This window comes from Sylvia atricapilla, chromosome 3 (genome assembly GCF_009819655.1).
Source record: "Sylvia atricapilla isolate bSylAtr1 chromosome 3, bSylAtr1.pri, whole genome shotgun sequence".
NCBI lineage: Eukaryota > Metazoa > Chordata > Aves > Passeriformes > Sylviidae > Sylvia > Sylvia atricapilla.
In genome coordinates this window covers 60300164-60317329 of record NC_089142.1, presented here as the reverse complement: position 1 = coordinate 60317329, position 17166 = coordinate 60300164, and the positions used below count along the sequence as shown (strand labels likewise).

The 17166-nt window shown below is 38.8% G+C and overlaps 1 protein-coding gene across 6 annotated transcripts in view; it reads right to left on the bottom strand.

Annotated features, from left to right (window-relative positions):
* ARID1B (AT-rich interaction domain 1B) overlaps positions 1-17166 on the bottom strand; it is a 323744-nt gene that overhangs the window by 241659 nt on the left and 64919 nt on the right. For all 6 annotated transcript variants that reach the window (XM_066315514.1, XM_066315519.1, XM_066315515.1 and 3 more), the window contains exon 3: positions 1650-1796. In XM_066315514.1, the coding sequence (XP_066171611.1) occupies positions 1650-1796 (147 nt within the window). The remainder of the gene's footprint in view (positions 1-1649; positions 1797-17166) is intronic.

Below are 17166 nucleotides of genomic sequence, written 5' to 3'. Positions count from 1 at the left end.
CTGCACAAACCTTCTCTTTCCCAGCTACGATAACAAATGATGTAATTGGAACACCTATCAACAGATAAATCAGTACCTTGTTACTCTTAAGGCCTATAAAGTTGGAATGTTTTGTGTATTTTTAAACCAAAATATTCAATCCGTTCAACTGACAGTATATTTAAAACATGACAAGGTGTCCAAGGCAGCAAGAAACCCATTTCAATTTCACACACTGTGATATGTAGACATTGGAGCAGCTGTGTTTCTTCTCTTATAGGCTGTATTACTAGGTCTTTATCTGCTGAGACTTCACCAAGATGCTTATGAACAGTATTTTCAAGTCATAGAGAAATCAAGCATTTAACAGCAACGTAAAAAGGAAGAAAATTAAATTTAAAGACACAACTGCAATCTTTAAAGTTGCAGTTACATATAATTCAAAAGATGGAATGTGGTGACATTTACAAGAATATCATAGATACAATTAAGAATTCTATTTCATAAACCATCCAGCATTTTAATGAAAAAAGTTAATTCTCAATGGAATTTTAAAATGTAGATGAAGAAAAATTAACATGTAATTACACAGTGAAATTATCATAGCTTTATTTTAAAGTCAAAGGAGGGGAGTCTCCAGTATCATTGCCACTTACAGCATCTTTTGTTAGTTTATTTTACACACTGTTTTTATTTCAAGCTAAGATTTCTACATTGCAACAGCATAATCCCAAAATGTTAATCAACCATGCCTGACAGAATTCCCCAGTGACTTGCAGCAAGTGCTGATACTTCCACTAATATTCGGTCTTGAGCAACTCACTTTTGTTAGATTTCCCAGGATGGTGAGTATGCTTTAGTTTCATCCTTCCATTTCCAGACCACCTCTCCATGATTAACAGAGCTGAGACTGCAGATAGAACTGAGCCCTCATGTTCAGCTGCATCAGCTAAGCACATCCATTTTGTTCACTATCTAAAATCCAAGTGTTCCTCCAGCTCTGGGAACCAGGCCTATATATTATCACTTCTGATCTTGGTTAAAAACAGAATCACTTGAAATTAATTTTAATGCTTAATATAAAGAGCACAATTCAAAACCAGCAATGGAAAACAAATTGTGTGGTTTCACTAACTGGACGTGCAAACTGACAATATTCAAATTAATAGCTGCAACATCAATTTAAAGGAGATAGTCTTTTAAGGAGATCCCTTGACAAAGCAACTCCAAAATGCCTTGAACTCCTCCACAGAAACCCCAAAACAGCAGTGACCACATCAGATGCAGGTATTCTTAACAATGCCTGTCTTGTGAGGAAACCACAAAACAAAAGCAAGGAAAAGCTCCAGCATCCACTGACATATCACCAAGAAATTGTTACCTGTTTTTAAAAGCACAGTTAATAGTTGTTGGGACATATACACTGGCTTTACCCTAAAAAGGTGGTGTGAAATGAAGTCTGAAAGCGTGTGCAGATGTATTTGTGCATTTATCATAAAGACCGTTCAGAAAGATGCGGTCTGATTCCAGGTTTATTTAATTTTGCTCAACTTATTATTTAATTATTACTATTTAATTAACAGTGCTCCCTCAAGAAGATGAGGGGCACACAGGTTCCTTTCACACTTCCAGCCGCGGGGTGACTGTCAGGAGAGGAGGACAGTGCTTACCTGCTGAGCCTGGTACCTCTGCTGGGCTTGTGACAGATACTGTGCCTGGGGCGGCAGGTGCTGGGGCTGCGGCTGCTGGTTGTAGTACGGCTGCTGGCCCTGCTGGCAGTAGCCACTTACACCTTGCTGACCATACTGAGGTGGGATCTGTTGGAAGAGCCAAGCAAAGCAAATGCATGAGTGGAAGCAGAAGCACAAGAAATCAAGCTGTGACCCACCCGTATGGCAACCTCAGCTACACACCTGACCCCGTGGCCTGACTCCTTTACTCAGCAGTTAATGGGAGCCCTTAGATCCTTTTGCCTTAGCAGGAGGAGTAAGCCCAAGTGCTCGGCATAGTTACTCTTTTCAGGAAGAGCTTCTAAGGAAAATGCTGTGCTTTTGAACATTACAATTCTGTAATGCCCACCCTTAAAACACAGAAGCAGTTATTTGAAATATTTGCTCTCCATGGGCACACTACTGAGACAAATCAACAGAGGAATCATTCTGATGCACTGACCCAAAAGCTGAATGGTGGAAAAAATGCACAACTCTTAAACAGATATTGAAAGAGAAAAGCTTTTCGTCTTTTTTTTTTTTTTTTTTTTTTTTTTTTTTTTTTTTTTAGCAATTTTTACTAATTTTTATTTAATGTTTTGTCCACAATTCTCAGGTTTTTAGTCTTTGTATTTAAGCCTTACACAAAGTCTTGGGGTTTGGCAGGACTTTGATTTGTCAAGTTGAATCTCTCTTAGTATTCTCCCCCCTACTATAACTTTTTTTTAAAACAACCACATAACAAAATAATAATATGTTACACACCAGTTGGAACATGTATCACTTACTGAGAATCTGCACACACCAAGAATTTAAGATAGAACCAAAACCAAGTCAATCACAATGTCAGAGAAATTTTCTGTATTGATTTAGTCTGTAAGCCTTGTATCAATAGACACTGATATTTTCTTGAGGTATTTGAAAGAGCACACTTCCAATGGACTCCTGGTATCATGCCCAGATTTCCCTGATTTTAAGTACCCAAGCTTTTCCCCAAACTCTGGAATTTAATATCATTTCAGAAAAATAACAGATGCAGCACACAACTTCTCCCTTCTAGAATGGACCTCCCACTGGTCCTGCACATCCCTGCCCTAAGCAAGTGTCTCAAATACCTGAGCACATCTGAAATGCTTTGATCTCTGAACTGTTCCCACTGAGTTTCTGATAAAACGATAAATCTGTTTATTCAACAAGCAAACACAGACCTGTTATACCTAAAGTTAATTTACTACATTCATTCACCAGTATTTGCTAGGCATTAATAACAACACAATAATAATAATAATAATAATAACATAAAGTTAAACACCTGCTTAGGCTGTTTTTATTATCACAACTTGATCTGCTCCTGTTACTTCTGCCAAGAGTTGGCAGTCCTACCTCTTGGTTACTCCTAAGGTCAGCACTGTAACCCCACTTCTGCACTTGCTTTCTTTGCCTTTGCTTCCATATCCTTTCCCATCATTATTTCACAGGCAGTTGAATGTTTCTGTGACCAAAGCAACCCTTTCTGACAAATACCCTCTCCCCGATGATGCATAAATTAGGCCTTTATAATGCAAACTAAAAAGGGTGTGTTGGAATATCAGCAGGCAAACAGACAGCTGGAGTCTGGGATCTGACAGAAGACCACATGGTGATTTGCCCATCATCTGCAAAGGTCACAGAGCCTGGACTGGTTCCTAGTAAATGCTGAGAAGAAACCTATGTTGTGGTCCATCTGGGTTCCACTTACACTGAGAAGAAAAGGAAAGATACCCAGACAGCAAAACCTGGGCTGCTGGAAAAAAAGAAAAAAAAAAAAAGAGAACTTGAATGCCCAGTTGACAGGATGGTAACAAAGCAAAGGATCAGATGCATGAGCAAGCAGAATATTTCTAGAATAAAGATAGCTGTACAGGAGAGCTGGAGTTCACCTGAACATAGGAGCCAGGTCACTGGTACATAAAGTGCAAGAAAACGAAATTTTAAAATGAAGACGAGATTAGAAGCCCACATGGTTAAAAAGCGTGGTATTGCTATCAAATGGAGATTCTGGGTTATCAAGTGAAGATGCTGAGAAGAAACAAAGAACGAGAAATAGACATACAGTGACTGCAGAGTAAATGGAGTGACGATAAGAAATTCCAACAATACATGGATTTCTACACAATGAGGGGTGGACTGGATTACTGGGACATCAAATTGCAAACAAAAGCACCAGCAGTAGTAATGTAAGAAATATGAAAGAAAGGAAAAAAATCGTGGGGTCACTAGTAGGCATCATCCCAGGATACAAATTCAAGGAGAAGACAGCTAATAACAAAGTACCAATATATGCTACATAGCATTTAAAAACTAATCAAAATAAAACTCCACCTCACCAAGCAGCAGAGGTGGGGAGCTTGGTCAGATCAAGAAGATTGAGTGCTGGAACCACCATGCATGGCCAGACAACGCTGACAGCAGCACACTAGCAGGATCAGCAAAAGGCATGCCGCAAGATTGATTAAGGGGAGATTTCAACTCCTCCCAGACAGAGTGAGCAGACTACAAAGCTGAGACCAAAATATCAGATAACTATCAAAGGTTGTTCCATGGAACTGCTGGTTAGGGAACCTGCATGAGGAGCCACTGCCTTTGGCTCAGTCCAGAGCAGCAGGAATCATCTACGACTGCATCCTGCAGCTGCCGATCCCCTGTGCATCAGCGACCATAACAGAGCATCCCTACAGGAACAATGAAACCCAAGGAATATACTACTGTCGTGTTTAACTTCAAAAAGTGTAACCACACAGAAATGAGAAAGCTTGTTAAAAGGAATCTCTAACAGACAGCTATGAGAAATAAAATCTGACTGGCAGCATCAAAGCTGTTTAACAACAACCACATGGAAAGCACTGAAACAATATCCACCACCCATTCAGAAAGACTTGATAAGAGCAAAAGGACACCAGCAAGGCTCACTGCAGCTTTCTAGAGACATAAGGGCATCCCCTTCAATAAGCCAGCACCAAGTCCAAATGAGAAAAACAGAAAAGACTGTAAACTCTGGCACTTCAAATGTAATAAGACAGGCCAGAAAGAACTGTTGGAACAGCTAGAAAAGGGAATCAAATGAGTAATGATTCATTTCTTCAAACACATCAGAAGTAGGAGGTCTGCCAGAGTCTGAAGTGACGAATGATCATGAAGGTATAAGGGAAGATAGAGAGAGCACAATACCATCACAGAGAAGCTTAACAAAATCTTTGGCTCTAGTGTGCACTGTGGAAAAATCTTGGGGTGTTCCCATGCTGGAGTCCTTTGTGAGGGACTTAATAAATGTCTCTGAATCTGATGGGACTTTTCATGGAATAAAGTGACAAATGAACAGTCAGAAGTGGCTTGGGACCATAAAGTATCACTCCAGAGGTCTAATCAAATTCAAAAAGATGAATTACTAATGACCATATACAGCCTCTAAATTGGAGCTGCCTTGGTAGGTGAGAATTGCAGTATGGCTTAAAAAGAAAAGTCAGAGATTTGGGTATTTTAAGACTACATAACACTGATGGCTGTTCCGGATAAATCAGGACAGATAAGGATGAAGACGAAATTTAGGAAATATCAACAAAGCAAACGAAAATCCCTCTCTGCTGACTTCTTGGACTTACTAGGAAGGGTCAGACAAAAAGGTTCAGGGAAATGCAACAAAAATCATCATAGGAATAGAACAGTTTCCATAAAAAGAATCTGTAACCCTTTGAGGTTGAAAAAGACCCCAGAAAGTAGGAACATGATGGAAAGCTACAAAAACATTGTGTCCAACAAGAATTAAGATGCATTCAACAGCAGAAGCAAACTTCAAAACAAGAGAGAAACAGGTTCTCTAGTCACAGAGGTAGCAGATGTTTAGAACTCCTTGCCAAATTGATGTTTTGAAAGCTGAAAGTTTATGTGGGCTCAAGCAAAGACTGGACAAGTTCACAAAAGAGACATCCTCTGAGGGTTACCAAATTTATAGAGCCACATCTGGCTCAGGAAGTCCCTGAACTGAAAATAGCTGGAGGCTTGAAGAGTACTGGGGGAAGCACCACATGCTTGCTTTGTTCTGACTCTCCTCTAGGCATCCAATTAAAGCCTCCACTGGAGCCAGGATGTACGGGCTACATGAACCCTTGATCTGCCTGGACAGAACCATGCCTATGTTCTCGCCTCTCTGCAAAAGACAATGAAACTGTGGTCTGAAAGATACTAAGTAATAAATGTAAGCAACATGAAGAGGCAATAACACCTTGACTGCCAAAGCTTTAAGACTGCTCTGTTTTCTTAAATATTTTCCCAAGCAATCTGCTTTCAGACACTGGTTTAAGAAAGGTATCAGGCTCCTTCTCTGATCTTATGTATCAGTTACTTATGATAGCATTTTCCTCCATATCCTCCCAATCCAAACTCTTTAAAAAAAAACAACGAAGCACCAGCACCTAAAAGACAGCAATAATCATAATACTACATGTGTGTTCAGATGCTGTTCTCTTTAGTGCAGAGACTCATCACCACTGCCTTAGGAGAACACTCCATATAATTGCTGTGGCTATTTAAATAAGTAACAAAAACAACATGAAAATTAATCCTCCTGCTTTACTGATGGGGATCACAAGATACCGCTTATGGACAAATGTTTATTAAACAGCATACAAAAAAAAAAAAAAAAAAAAAAGCTTAATTAAAATCTCCCCAGTACAAAACAAATATAAAGCCAATTACTTACAATGCTTGGAGTGAATGACCCAAGCATTCTCTTTTTCCATAAACCTTCCCTCCCCTTCTCCCTTACACCCACATTTTTCGTGGCCACACAATGCAGGAGATGAGGATTTGGCCAACTTCATCATGCCTGTGGTAATGCAGACATTCTGGGGACAGCTGAAGAGAGAACAGACCTGAGTTTGAATCTATTTCTAGGCAAGCACAGAAACTGCAATAATTACTTTGGACTCCTATCTGACTTGCACAGTATAAATAGCATTATTTTGGGAGGATGACTGACCATCACTGATTACACAACTCTGAACACAAGCAAAGAAAGGATGGGAATAAAAGGAGCAAAATTGGCAGCCAAAATGAAGAGATGGGACAAATCCAATTAAACCTATAACTTAGCCCATTATCTTTAATTCTTGTTTGAATAAGGGATCTGGTGGCAGGCATTCTTATTCCAGGTAGTACCTTGATATAAATGGAAGTTTTAAGCAATTTTTGCATGCGCGATCCATGACTGATGTCAAAGAAGAAGGATAATTAAACAGCATTAGAGTCATTATAATGATTTTTAAAATTAAAAGGTAACAGAATTAGTGTGTTAGCACAGGTACACTAATAATATCAGCAATATGCAGCTACTGCCCTTTTACACCATCCTGATGGCTAAATCCAGTCAATAATGGAGGAAGCTTTACATACCCCCTATCACAAAAAGCTCTGTAAAGTCACTCTGGGATCCATATGAACACATCAGATACCAGGACACGCTCACCACAGGGGAAGAAGAGTCCTGGCTACATCCTTGCTTCCCCCTGAAACCTACCGGGTGCCCAAAAAGTGAGGCATGATGTTGGATTATCATTACCCTGGATGATACTGGTAGAAAGCAACAACATAATCTGGAAGCTGTGGACTACAGTATCATGATTAAAAATCTGAGGCAAAACCCAGGTCTGCCTGGCCTGATCAGCATTAAGTCCAGCTCAGAGAGAGAAAAAACCCCTGAACTTCAGGAGTAGGGGTGCCACTCAGAAGAAAGAGTGGCACTATCTGGTTCAGTGGCCAACTTTGCTGAGGAACAGTGAGACAGAATATGGCGAAACAAGTACCATCCTGAGTAATATAATCATCAGTAACATTCCACTTTCTTAGCACCTGTAACACTGTAATTACATAGACATTAGAATTTAAAAATATATAGTGAGGGGCATTCTCAAAAAATAAAATCCTATCACCTAGTACTTTACACTAGGAGTAAAACAGCATGTTCCTTCAGTTAACAAAAGGTTACAATATTTAATTTAAAGTATTTTAGTTTTACAGTGGTCAGTTCAGTTATAACTATAAAGAAAGATGTCACTCAGTTCCTATCAAATCTTCAGATAAAACACTTCTGATTTCTGAAACAATTTCTGCTTCAGTTTTAGATTTCCAAAGTCAGACCTCTGCCAAACCCTAAGTATTTTCCCGCAAACATTCAAACCATGCATTTCTCCATACTTTCCAATAGAAAGCTGTAATGGAAAACTAACTCCCTGACTTTCACACATTTAACAAAAAGATCTGGTTCATATCTAAAATTTCAAATTCACATCCCTGACTTTCACACATTTAACAAAAAGATCTGGTTCATATCTAAAATTTCAAATTCACATAAGCCCAGGTCTTCATCTGTATGTTTCGCTGAATTACAGAAAAAAGAAAAAGATAATATGCTTATACAGCCTAAGGAAATCCTCTGGCACATGTTCAGTGGAATATTCTGTCACAGTTACAGCAGCACAGTCTCCTGTCTCAAATCAACATGTTCAACCCCAGCCTGCTTGTGTACACAGTCTTAAGGGAGGCTGAAAATCCTTCTCACTGAATGACAAAAAAGAAAAAATCTAAAAGGAAGCCAAGTAGAAAGCTGGGTGTTAATATCAAGGCTATTAATCAGAGGTAAATCTGAAATCCTGATATCATGGCATTTTATTCATACATTCTATAAATTCTATTACTTCTTATCACTTAGCTTTGACCTTTTGACAATACACTGGTCACAATGTTCACCTGTGTTACTGTCTTTCCTACACTGCTTGCCTTTACACTGAAGTATGAACTTTAAAATCTTATTAGGAGCCTTTAAAATATTAACACTGGGCCTGATACTGGTCCACCCTGTGACCCAGAGCAAGGAAGCAGAAGCATAAGAAGAATGTTTCTGTGTCACAGAATAATAATCCCCATTCCAGAATTTGCAAGGTAGTAGATTTTGCAGAGTCATTAAATGCATGCCTATGTTGAAGACTGCAGTGCAGCACAGAGATCTGCAAACTAGCTCAGATACTGGCAGGAGTCTACACCAAAACCTGTGCTCAGCTAATTTGCTGTGCTCCATAGAAGGGTGAATTAGGTCAAAGGGAGATCCACACTCTCGTCGCCAGACTGCTTCTTGTACACAAGCCAGTTCATTTAAAAAGGTAGCTCAACCATCTTCACAAGATGCTGCAGTCTGCAATGCAGTCATACCCAGTAGTACAGATAGGACAGGACTTACTCACGTGTCTGTAATCCCCTTTTCCCCAAGAAGTACACAGCAGCACAGTTACACCACTTGTCAGTGCAATGTACATGGCATCACATATGTATCTGTCATAAGGTGCTCTCTATATACTGCCTTTTACTGTAGCTTAAATCAAAGCAACATGAGCTAACCAATTATTAATACAGGCAATTTTCCTCTCCTAAAAAAAGCCCCAAACCAACCTACAAAACAATAAAAAGTGTAAAACTACTAAGATTACATGATTAAGGAACTCTCCAGTCAGAAAATACAGATGTTAAAGTTCGAAAAGCAACATTAACTGAGCCATGTTACACATATATAGCACCTTCTCTTTCTGATTTATGTTGTCAAAGGCATTTCATAAAATACAGGGGATGTGAAATGTGGCTTAGTTAATGTGGCTGCTAGAATTTTATCATTTACGTTTTCTGACTTCTTAGCTGTGCAACCTTCACATCTTATTAACATAGTTTTTTGCATAGACTGTAGTATGGAATAGTACTTATGTTTTATGTATTGACATATTTTTGATGTACTGAGATTTTGAATAAGTTTGCCATTCTTCTTGATGAGAGCCAAATAAATAAAGACTACTACCACAAAATAGTCAATCATTTATATGGAAAAGCAATATCTCTCCTTCCAAAAAAGAACACTTTGATTCCCCTGTCAAAAATTGATGAAAACTACCTCTGCTGTAAATGCTAAATCTATGCCAATATTACAACTACCTCCCACTCCCACCTTCCCCTAAAAACAACAACAACAACAACAACATTTGCATGTTTCAGATGAGCTAAAATTAGTTTCAAGGGAGGGGTGAACAGCTGAGTCTAGAAACAAAAGGATGACATTTTTCCTACAATACTGTTGATTTGCACAGTGCATTACAGCTTGAACTAATGCAACATTTGGTCCATTCTGCGAGTTAAGGCATGAAAATATGATAATCTCCAGTAAGAGATTTCCACATTGCTGTACCTATGCTCTCAGACCGACACTATAGAGAAGACTAAAAATCTGCAACAGAATTGTTTTTAGAAGAGCTATTTCGATATATTGCATTACAAATAGAGAGAAATCATAGTGCCTACACACACACACACTCAAGTGATGAGTCAGGTAAGATATCTATTCTTATACTCTGCCTTCCTTTTTTTTTTTTTTTTTTTTTTTTAAGTGATCAAAAGAATCAAAAGGGATCATGTAATCTGCTTAAGTAATACATTTCCACTTTACAAACCGACATAAGGAAAAGCACATCAGAACTATCACCACCTGATCTCTGTGGTGATTCTAATGATTGGGGCTTCAGTAAAAAACTTGCAGGAAACCTCCCCTCTTGCTTGCATGAGTAGCATGAAATTCACCTATGATATGCCAGGCATTACAGAAAATGCAAAAGCCTATATTTAACTGATTTTTAATCATATAACAAATAATTTATTACAGGGAACTTCTTGAGCATTCATGAAAGGAATAAACAGCAATCTTTGATCCCCAAATCCTCTAGTTGCCATTTATTTTCCAGGAAATTTGTAACAATTTTGACCACCATTTCTCAAATGATGAGTAAAATAAAATACAGTTTAAAAAATTATTTCTTCAGACTAATCCTGCAATGCCATTCAAACCTTCTAAAGCAGGGAACACAAATGAGAGATACAGATTGAGTTTGGATAGCAGGTAATCCAGCTGCATGAGTAATCCTTCAGTTTTATGCCTTTACACACAGAGAGACACCTAACACTTAACTACTGGACACTGAAAAATCCTTCAGTAAAACAGCTTTCACTCTACATTTCCTCTGGCACATAGTCTTGATAGGAGGAAAAATTGCAAACCTTCTTTAATCTCAGTAGTGGGAAATGGCAGAATGTGCATACACCCTATTTATCATTGCTTCCCTGGCATCTTGCACACCCTTGAGTTTTCTTTCTTTCTTCCAGTCTTTTGAGAGAAAAGGGTGCTTTTTAATTAATTCATGTTCTCCTCCAAAGATATCAATCTTGATGAATACTGTCTTTACCATTCCTAAACTCAATGGCTTTCAGAACTAAATCATTTGAGATCATTTAGAGCCCCTCATTGTATCTCTTAAAACAGCAGGAGAAGAATATAAAAGATCTTCCACAGGGAGTAATGCCAAACACTCTGAAGCAGGCTAAGCCCTTCTCCCCACCTAAACTTTTCCAGTTCCATCACAGGGCTTCACAGACCCTTGCAGTGCACACCCTCTTTCCCTGACAGCTGCTTTTCTTCCTTTATTGCTATCCTGCACTCGTGGAGGAACAATCCCAGGCACCAATATATGGTGGAGGCCACCTAGCTGGAAAACACCAGCTAGAAGAAGCTTCTCTGCTTTCTAGGCAGAGAAAGACCTGGAGCTCCTGGTGGACACTAAGTTGAACATGAGCCAGCAATGTGCCCTTCGCACAAAGAAATATGGTATCCTGAGTATCATTAGATATTAGAATGGTATCCTGGGCTGCATTAGACAACGTGCTGACAGCAGGTCAAGGGAGGTGCTTCTGCTCTTCTCTGGAGGACTGTGTCCAGTTCTGGGCTCCCCACTACAAGGGGAACATGGACGTATTGGAGAGAGGGCCACAAAGATGATTAAGGGACTCATGCATCTGTCCTAGGAGGAAAGGGTCAGAGAGGTGGGACCGTTCACCTTGGAGAGGAGAGGGCTCCAGGGAGACCAAAGGGCAGCCTGACAGTACATAAAGGGACTCTACAAGAGAGCTGCAGAGGGTTTTTGTACAATGGCATGTAGTGACAGGACTACAGGGCGTGGCTTCAAACTGAAATAAGGTAGGTTTAGATGAGGTATTAGGAAGGAATTCTTTACTGTGAGGATGCTGAAGCACTGGAACAAGTTGCCCCGAGAAGCTGTGGATGCTCTATTCCTGGAAGTGTTCACAAGACCATACTGGATGGGGCTTTAAGCAACCTGGTCTTCTGACTCAGACCATTGTATGATTCTATACTACAGCTTAGTAGTGTCTTAAGTACAAAGTTATCTGCCATGGCTCTTTAACAGAGAACCCCTCTGGTTTTGGCCCAGACACCTTTGAAAAGGTCACCACTTTTGAGTTAACCCTCACAAACAGCAGACCAGCAAGTCGTCTTCTGTTCTGGTCCTTCACTGTCTTAAGGGATATTCCACTTTTAATCAAGAAAAACTTGCAATGAACATGGAGTGACAGAACAGATTTAGAGTTCTTTGTGTTCCCACTATGGATTTGAATCCCCAAGTAGTGTCCACAGCCCAGGAGGTTGTTCAAGACACAAAGAAAAATGGATGACCTTCCATATCTATCATTTAGGTTCAGCAATATCCATGATAAATCTAGACATCTGTACAGTCCAAATTCTTCTAGTTTCTTCTATTATAGCAGGATCAAAATCACAGTTTTCATCTGGACACTAAAAATTCCCCACAGCAAGGAATTCTGAGGCAAACAGAATGAACTGGCTGAACAGTAAGACAATTTGATTACATCTCTATCCATCCAGGATAATTTATTATACTGCAGCATAGCATTAACTGCCTAAGATCAGGATCCTATTCCTGTGGCACAGCTTCTCAATATTCTTTTTGGGGTACTTAAGCTGACTTAGAAAATCAAGAAATACAGAGCTTGTATCAGAAACCCTTCTTCTTTAGATGAATTTAACCAAAGTGCATCACCAATAAAACCAAAACCAACCAAAACAATTTTTTTTTTTTTTAAAAAGAGAAGATGTAAATCTTTTCTGTGACGGCTCTTCTTTTCCTTTCCCCACTGGGAACAGATAAAAACCAAGTCAGCCTCTTAAATAGGAGTACTTATATAACAGCTGTCATTTCAAATATTCCTGCAAGTATTTTTAAAAGAAAACTTTCAAATCATTCCTTGTAGTCTCAGAGTTCAGATATTTGATTTATTCCATTTCTATTATTTAATTTGACCTATTACTTAGCACTAGAAAACATCAAAAGAACCCTGACAGAAACATCAAAGACATCTATCTTATAAATTCATAGCTGAAACTGTATAGCACATAATAATTTTTTTAAATAATTACAGGTTTTTTATACTCAAAATAAGATGATTATTGTAAATTATTCCTCATATTAGTTACCACAAGTAAGTTTTAGAAACATCTGCTAAATGTATGTGTCTGGATACAGTTAATCCAATTCATGTAACATTATACCGGAAATGGAACAGAAAACAAATGAGAACCTTTAAAGTCCTAACGTCACTTATCAAAAATTACCTGTTTTGCTTAATTAAAAACGGCCCCCTTAAAAACCTATGAAGAATCATAGGTTTTTAATTCATATATTCATTCTACCGAACTACTAGATTTTTTTAAAATTAATATTGCAACTAAATTTAACTCAAATACTGTGCTCCATCTGTTAATATTCATAATACCTACTACTCTTTCAAAGCATCCAAGCATCTCCAGTATATCCATGCATGCTCCTTCCTTTCTTGAAAGCTTAAGCCCCCCTTCCCCCAAGGTCTGGTTGTTTTGGGCTATTATCTGAACACCTATTTTGTTTAAACATTCACAAGACAAATTGTTACATTCACAAGAAAATGCTTCCTTCTAATTTACGTCCAGACTGAAATAATATCTATCTGTACACGGAATTAACACACAAGTGTATAATTGTAGTTTTATGCTCAAGTGCCCCAATTATGCACTTTGAAACACTTTAAAGGATCCATCAGGAACATCCAATACCTCCAAACTGTAAAGTCTTGAGGAGTGTCTTTTGACAAGACAGCTGCATAATGGAGAAATCTTTCAGCTAAAAACAAAGAAAGCAATCAGCTTTGGGGCTTTTTTCCTCCAGGATACTCAGGCTCTAAAGAATGGTGGGACCTATCTGGTGCAGTGCACTTTGCCACAACTAAGAGACAAGCAGGAAACTGAACAGTTCGTTGTGCTTTTGTGTAATATGTCCCAGGTAAGCATAAGAAACCCAGCCTCCAGATTGTTTGGAAAGGTGATTAAGGAAAGGTGATTAAGAATGTTTGCAACAGACAAGTGAGGACCCTACACCTTCCTCACTTCAACCTCAAGTCAACTGCAACTCCCCACACACGCTTGGTGAACGTTCATCCTTTGCCTTCTCAGTTCTCCTTACGAAATACTTTTAAGAAGCAGTTTGTTCAAAAGGAGAGTGAGTGCAGGAGGTGACTGTCAACAGTTTTTTGTTACATAAATAAATTTCTCTGCACATGTGGTGGAGAAGGGAAATCTATGTTAGTCCATCTGACTTTGCACTGAAATGCAAAGGTGCTCACACAATGCATTACACTTTCACACAGACTGGTAATAAACTTGCCATGTCCTTCATGTTACAATTTATTAGAACCAGCGGTGGGTGTTGTTCATGGCAGCGGGTAAATGGGGGAATGTCCCAGCAAACACAAGAGAAGATAAGGAGACAAACTTATTTCACATGACAAACACATACCAAGTTCTTAATAAAAAACAGGTAAGGAAATCAGGAGTGGGAAAGACAGTGTAAGAAGAAGGTAGACATTTCGTTACATTAAAAACATACTAAGAAAAGGGCTTCAGGCTGACTCAACTTCACCCAAGCCATCAGTTCTCCCTGACTCTCTACCAAAGGCTCTGCCACACTCCAACAGCAGAAAGACAGTGGGCAGCCTCCTGCTGGCTTAGCACACCAAAACAATTCAGCATTGTCAGATGAACCCAACAGTGACAACAGGAAGTGGCACTGCAGGTACCAACTGGGTTGGCCTTGGCTGCTGTTGAACTGCAGATTCTTGGGTTTTGGGTTTCTGTGGCTCTCCTCATCTTGTGAATCCAAATCCACAATTCTCACTTTCTAAAAAAGCACCCCATGTGCAAAGTACTAACTTCCAGCTCTCCATGCAGAGCCCTTCTTAAGGGAGAGGTGCCATGAGAAAGCTGCTGCACTACCAAGAGAAGCTACAAAAAAGCCTCTCCTTGACTTTCAGGGAGGACACTGGCTTTTCAGATCTCCTCAAACTCAAGACACTCAAATTCTGCCATAAAATTTAATCCACTTTAAGCAGAAAATAATTCATTGCTGCTCTCACCTAGAGAGAGCAGCACTACTACATCCAAGGGAAAGCAGTGATACAGGGAGGGGGACATACACACAATTCTCTCTCCCTTCCTTGCAGGAGGCAAAAACAAATATTTCATTTAACGTCCATTTTAGGGACATTCTTAGCAGGAAAGTAAAGTGCAAGTGGGTAATGCCCATTTGGATTAGTTCTTGAGTATTATTAGGGTGATGATCACTTATCTATGCTGGTAGTTAGGTATCTCAGCCTCTTGTTTGGTTTGGCAGATCTTTCTCTGAGTACCAGTTGTACTTTAGTGGCTACACTGTTGTTCAGGCATGAGCTTCTAAGATTAAACTAAGCTTCTGATTTTGCAGTTGCATAACTATTTAAAATATTTCAAACAACAGGCCAATATTTCTCTGAAGCTGTATATACCTTCCAGAGCACACAGTTCACATGTCCTGAAGAATAGGCTTTTTAATTTTAAAACCAGGTATTTTCATTATTTAATTGGCTCTGAAGTATATATTTTTTTTTTTGGAGAGTATAAAACTAGGGAGAAAAGCCTAGGAAGCAGCACTGTCTGCTTTGGAGGGAGTACTTACCCATCTGCCCTTCTGGCCAGAGGTTTAATAGATTTCTATTTTTATAAAGGACATAAGGGGAGGGGGGTGGTTCCATCAGTTTCCTACAGAAACCCAGCTGCCAAACTGGATGTGCCAAAGGGGAATTTTAGGGAATTTTAAAGAGATAACCTCTGCTGAGACTGCAATGTCAGCTTTGTAACCTCATGACTGGAACATGTGCACTGAATGCTGGATTGAAAAAGCTGTGCTATGGGAGTTAGAAGAAAGAAAAGGAGAAAACAGGAACAGCACAAACTGGGATTATTACTCTGTGATGAGAAGAGGATTGGAGCTAAAAAACACTGTTAGTTCACTGTGAAAAAAATCCATCTATAGAGTAAGCTCACTTTGATTTGAGTATTTATTGATAACCTCTGTGCACTTCCCTTCTCCCAGCCCTAATATGGTCTCTGCATTTTCTGCTGATGTTGTTGTTCCATTTAGCAGGTCACTTGCAGCATATTTTAAACAACACACGGACCCAAACTGACCTCTGGTTTAAATGTTCAGCACAGAAATTGCAGGATAGGGGTTGAGCAGGGAAGAGAAGCAGGAGAAGAATAGGAGCACTGCCAATTAAAAGAAAACAATAAATAAATAAATAAAACATTAAATAATTGGTGCTTTTTAAATCTAGTCCTTCAGCTTCCACTCAGCTTTTCTTGCATGCTGAGACAAAATGAAACTAAATCCCCTCACTTTAAATTATCAAAACTTCTAAAAATTTATTTTACAGGAAACAGATAAAGAACTATGGCATGTACTGCTGTTTAGTCACCAAGATCAGAATGTTTGAAGATATTTAGTATGGTAAAGAAGCTGTAAAACATTTGTGATTCTAAACTAAAATCAACATTCAAAACAGTAAGGACAGCCAAAAACCCCACACAAATAGAGTAGCCCCAAATACCTTCAAAAGTCTTTAAAAATCTATTATCAAGTCTTAGTTGAGGATTAAAAAGGTGAAATTAGTGATCTGCATTTGAACAAGTAAATTTCTACACTAAATTACAGAAAGGTAAGTCTCTTATGGGTAAAATCCCATGACAAAACAGTTCTGATGTCCACCTGTTTTCTTCTGCTCCTCACACATAGCACTGTGCTTGCAGAACCATCCCTTTTACTACATTTAAAATAGATGAGAAAAGATGATGTCATCACATGTCACCCAGAAGAGGAGCAGTAATAAATACCCTTTTGCAGTGAAAGCAGGAATGCTTTATGATAAAATATAACAGCTCTTTAAAAAGAAACATTTCAAAGTAACAGGAATGTTAGAAAGGTAAAATAAATTAATAGCCTATGTTGTTAAAAACTATCTACAAATCTTTATAATCCAATTCTCTCAACAGCTTCAGTATGTGGTGAATGTCATTAAATTATCAATCTTAGAGAAAATTCTGTTCTCAAACTTGAAGATATATATCCTGTTTAGCCTAATATTTGGGAGATTAGAAAATATTTTTTTCATATTTTGGGTTAGTGATGGGGTTTGGGGAGTG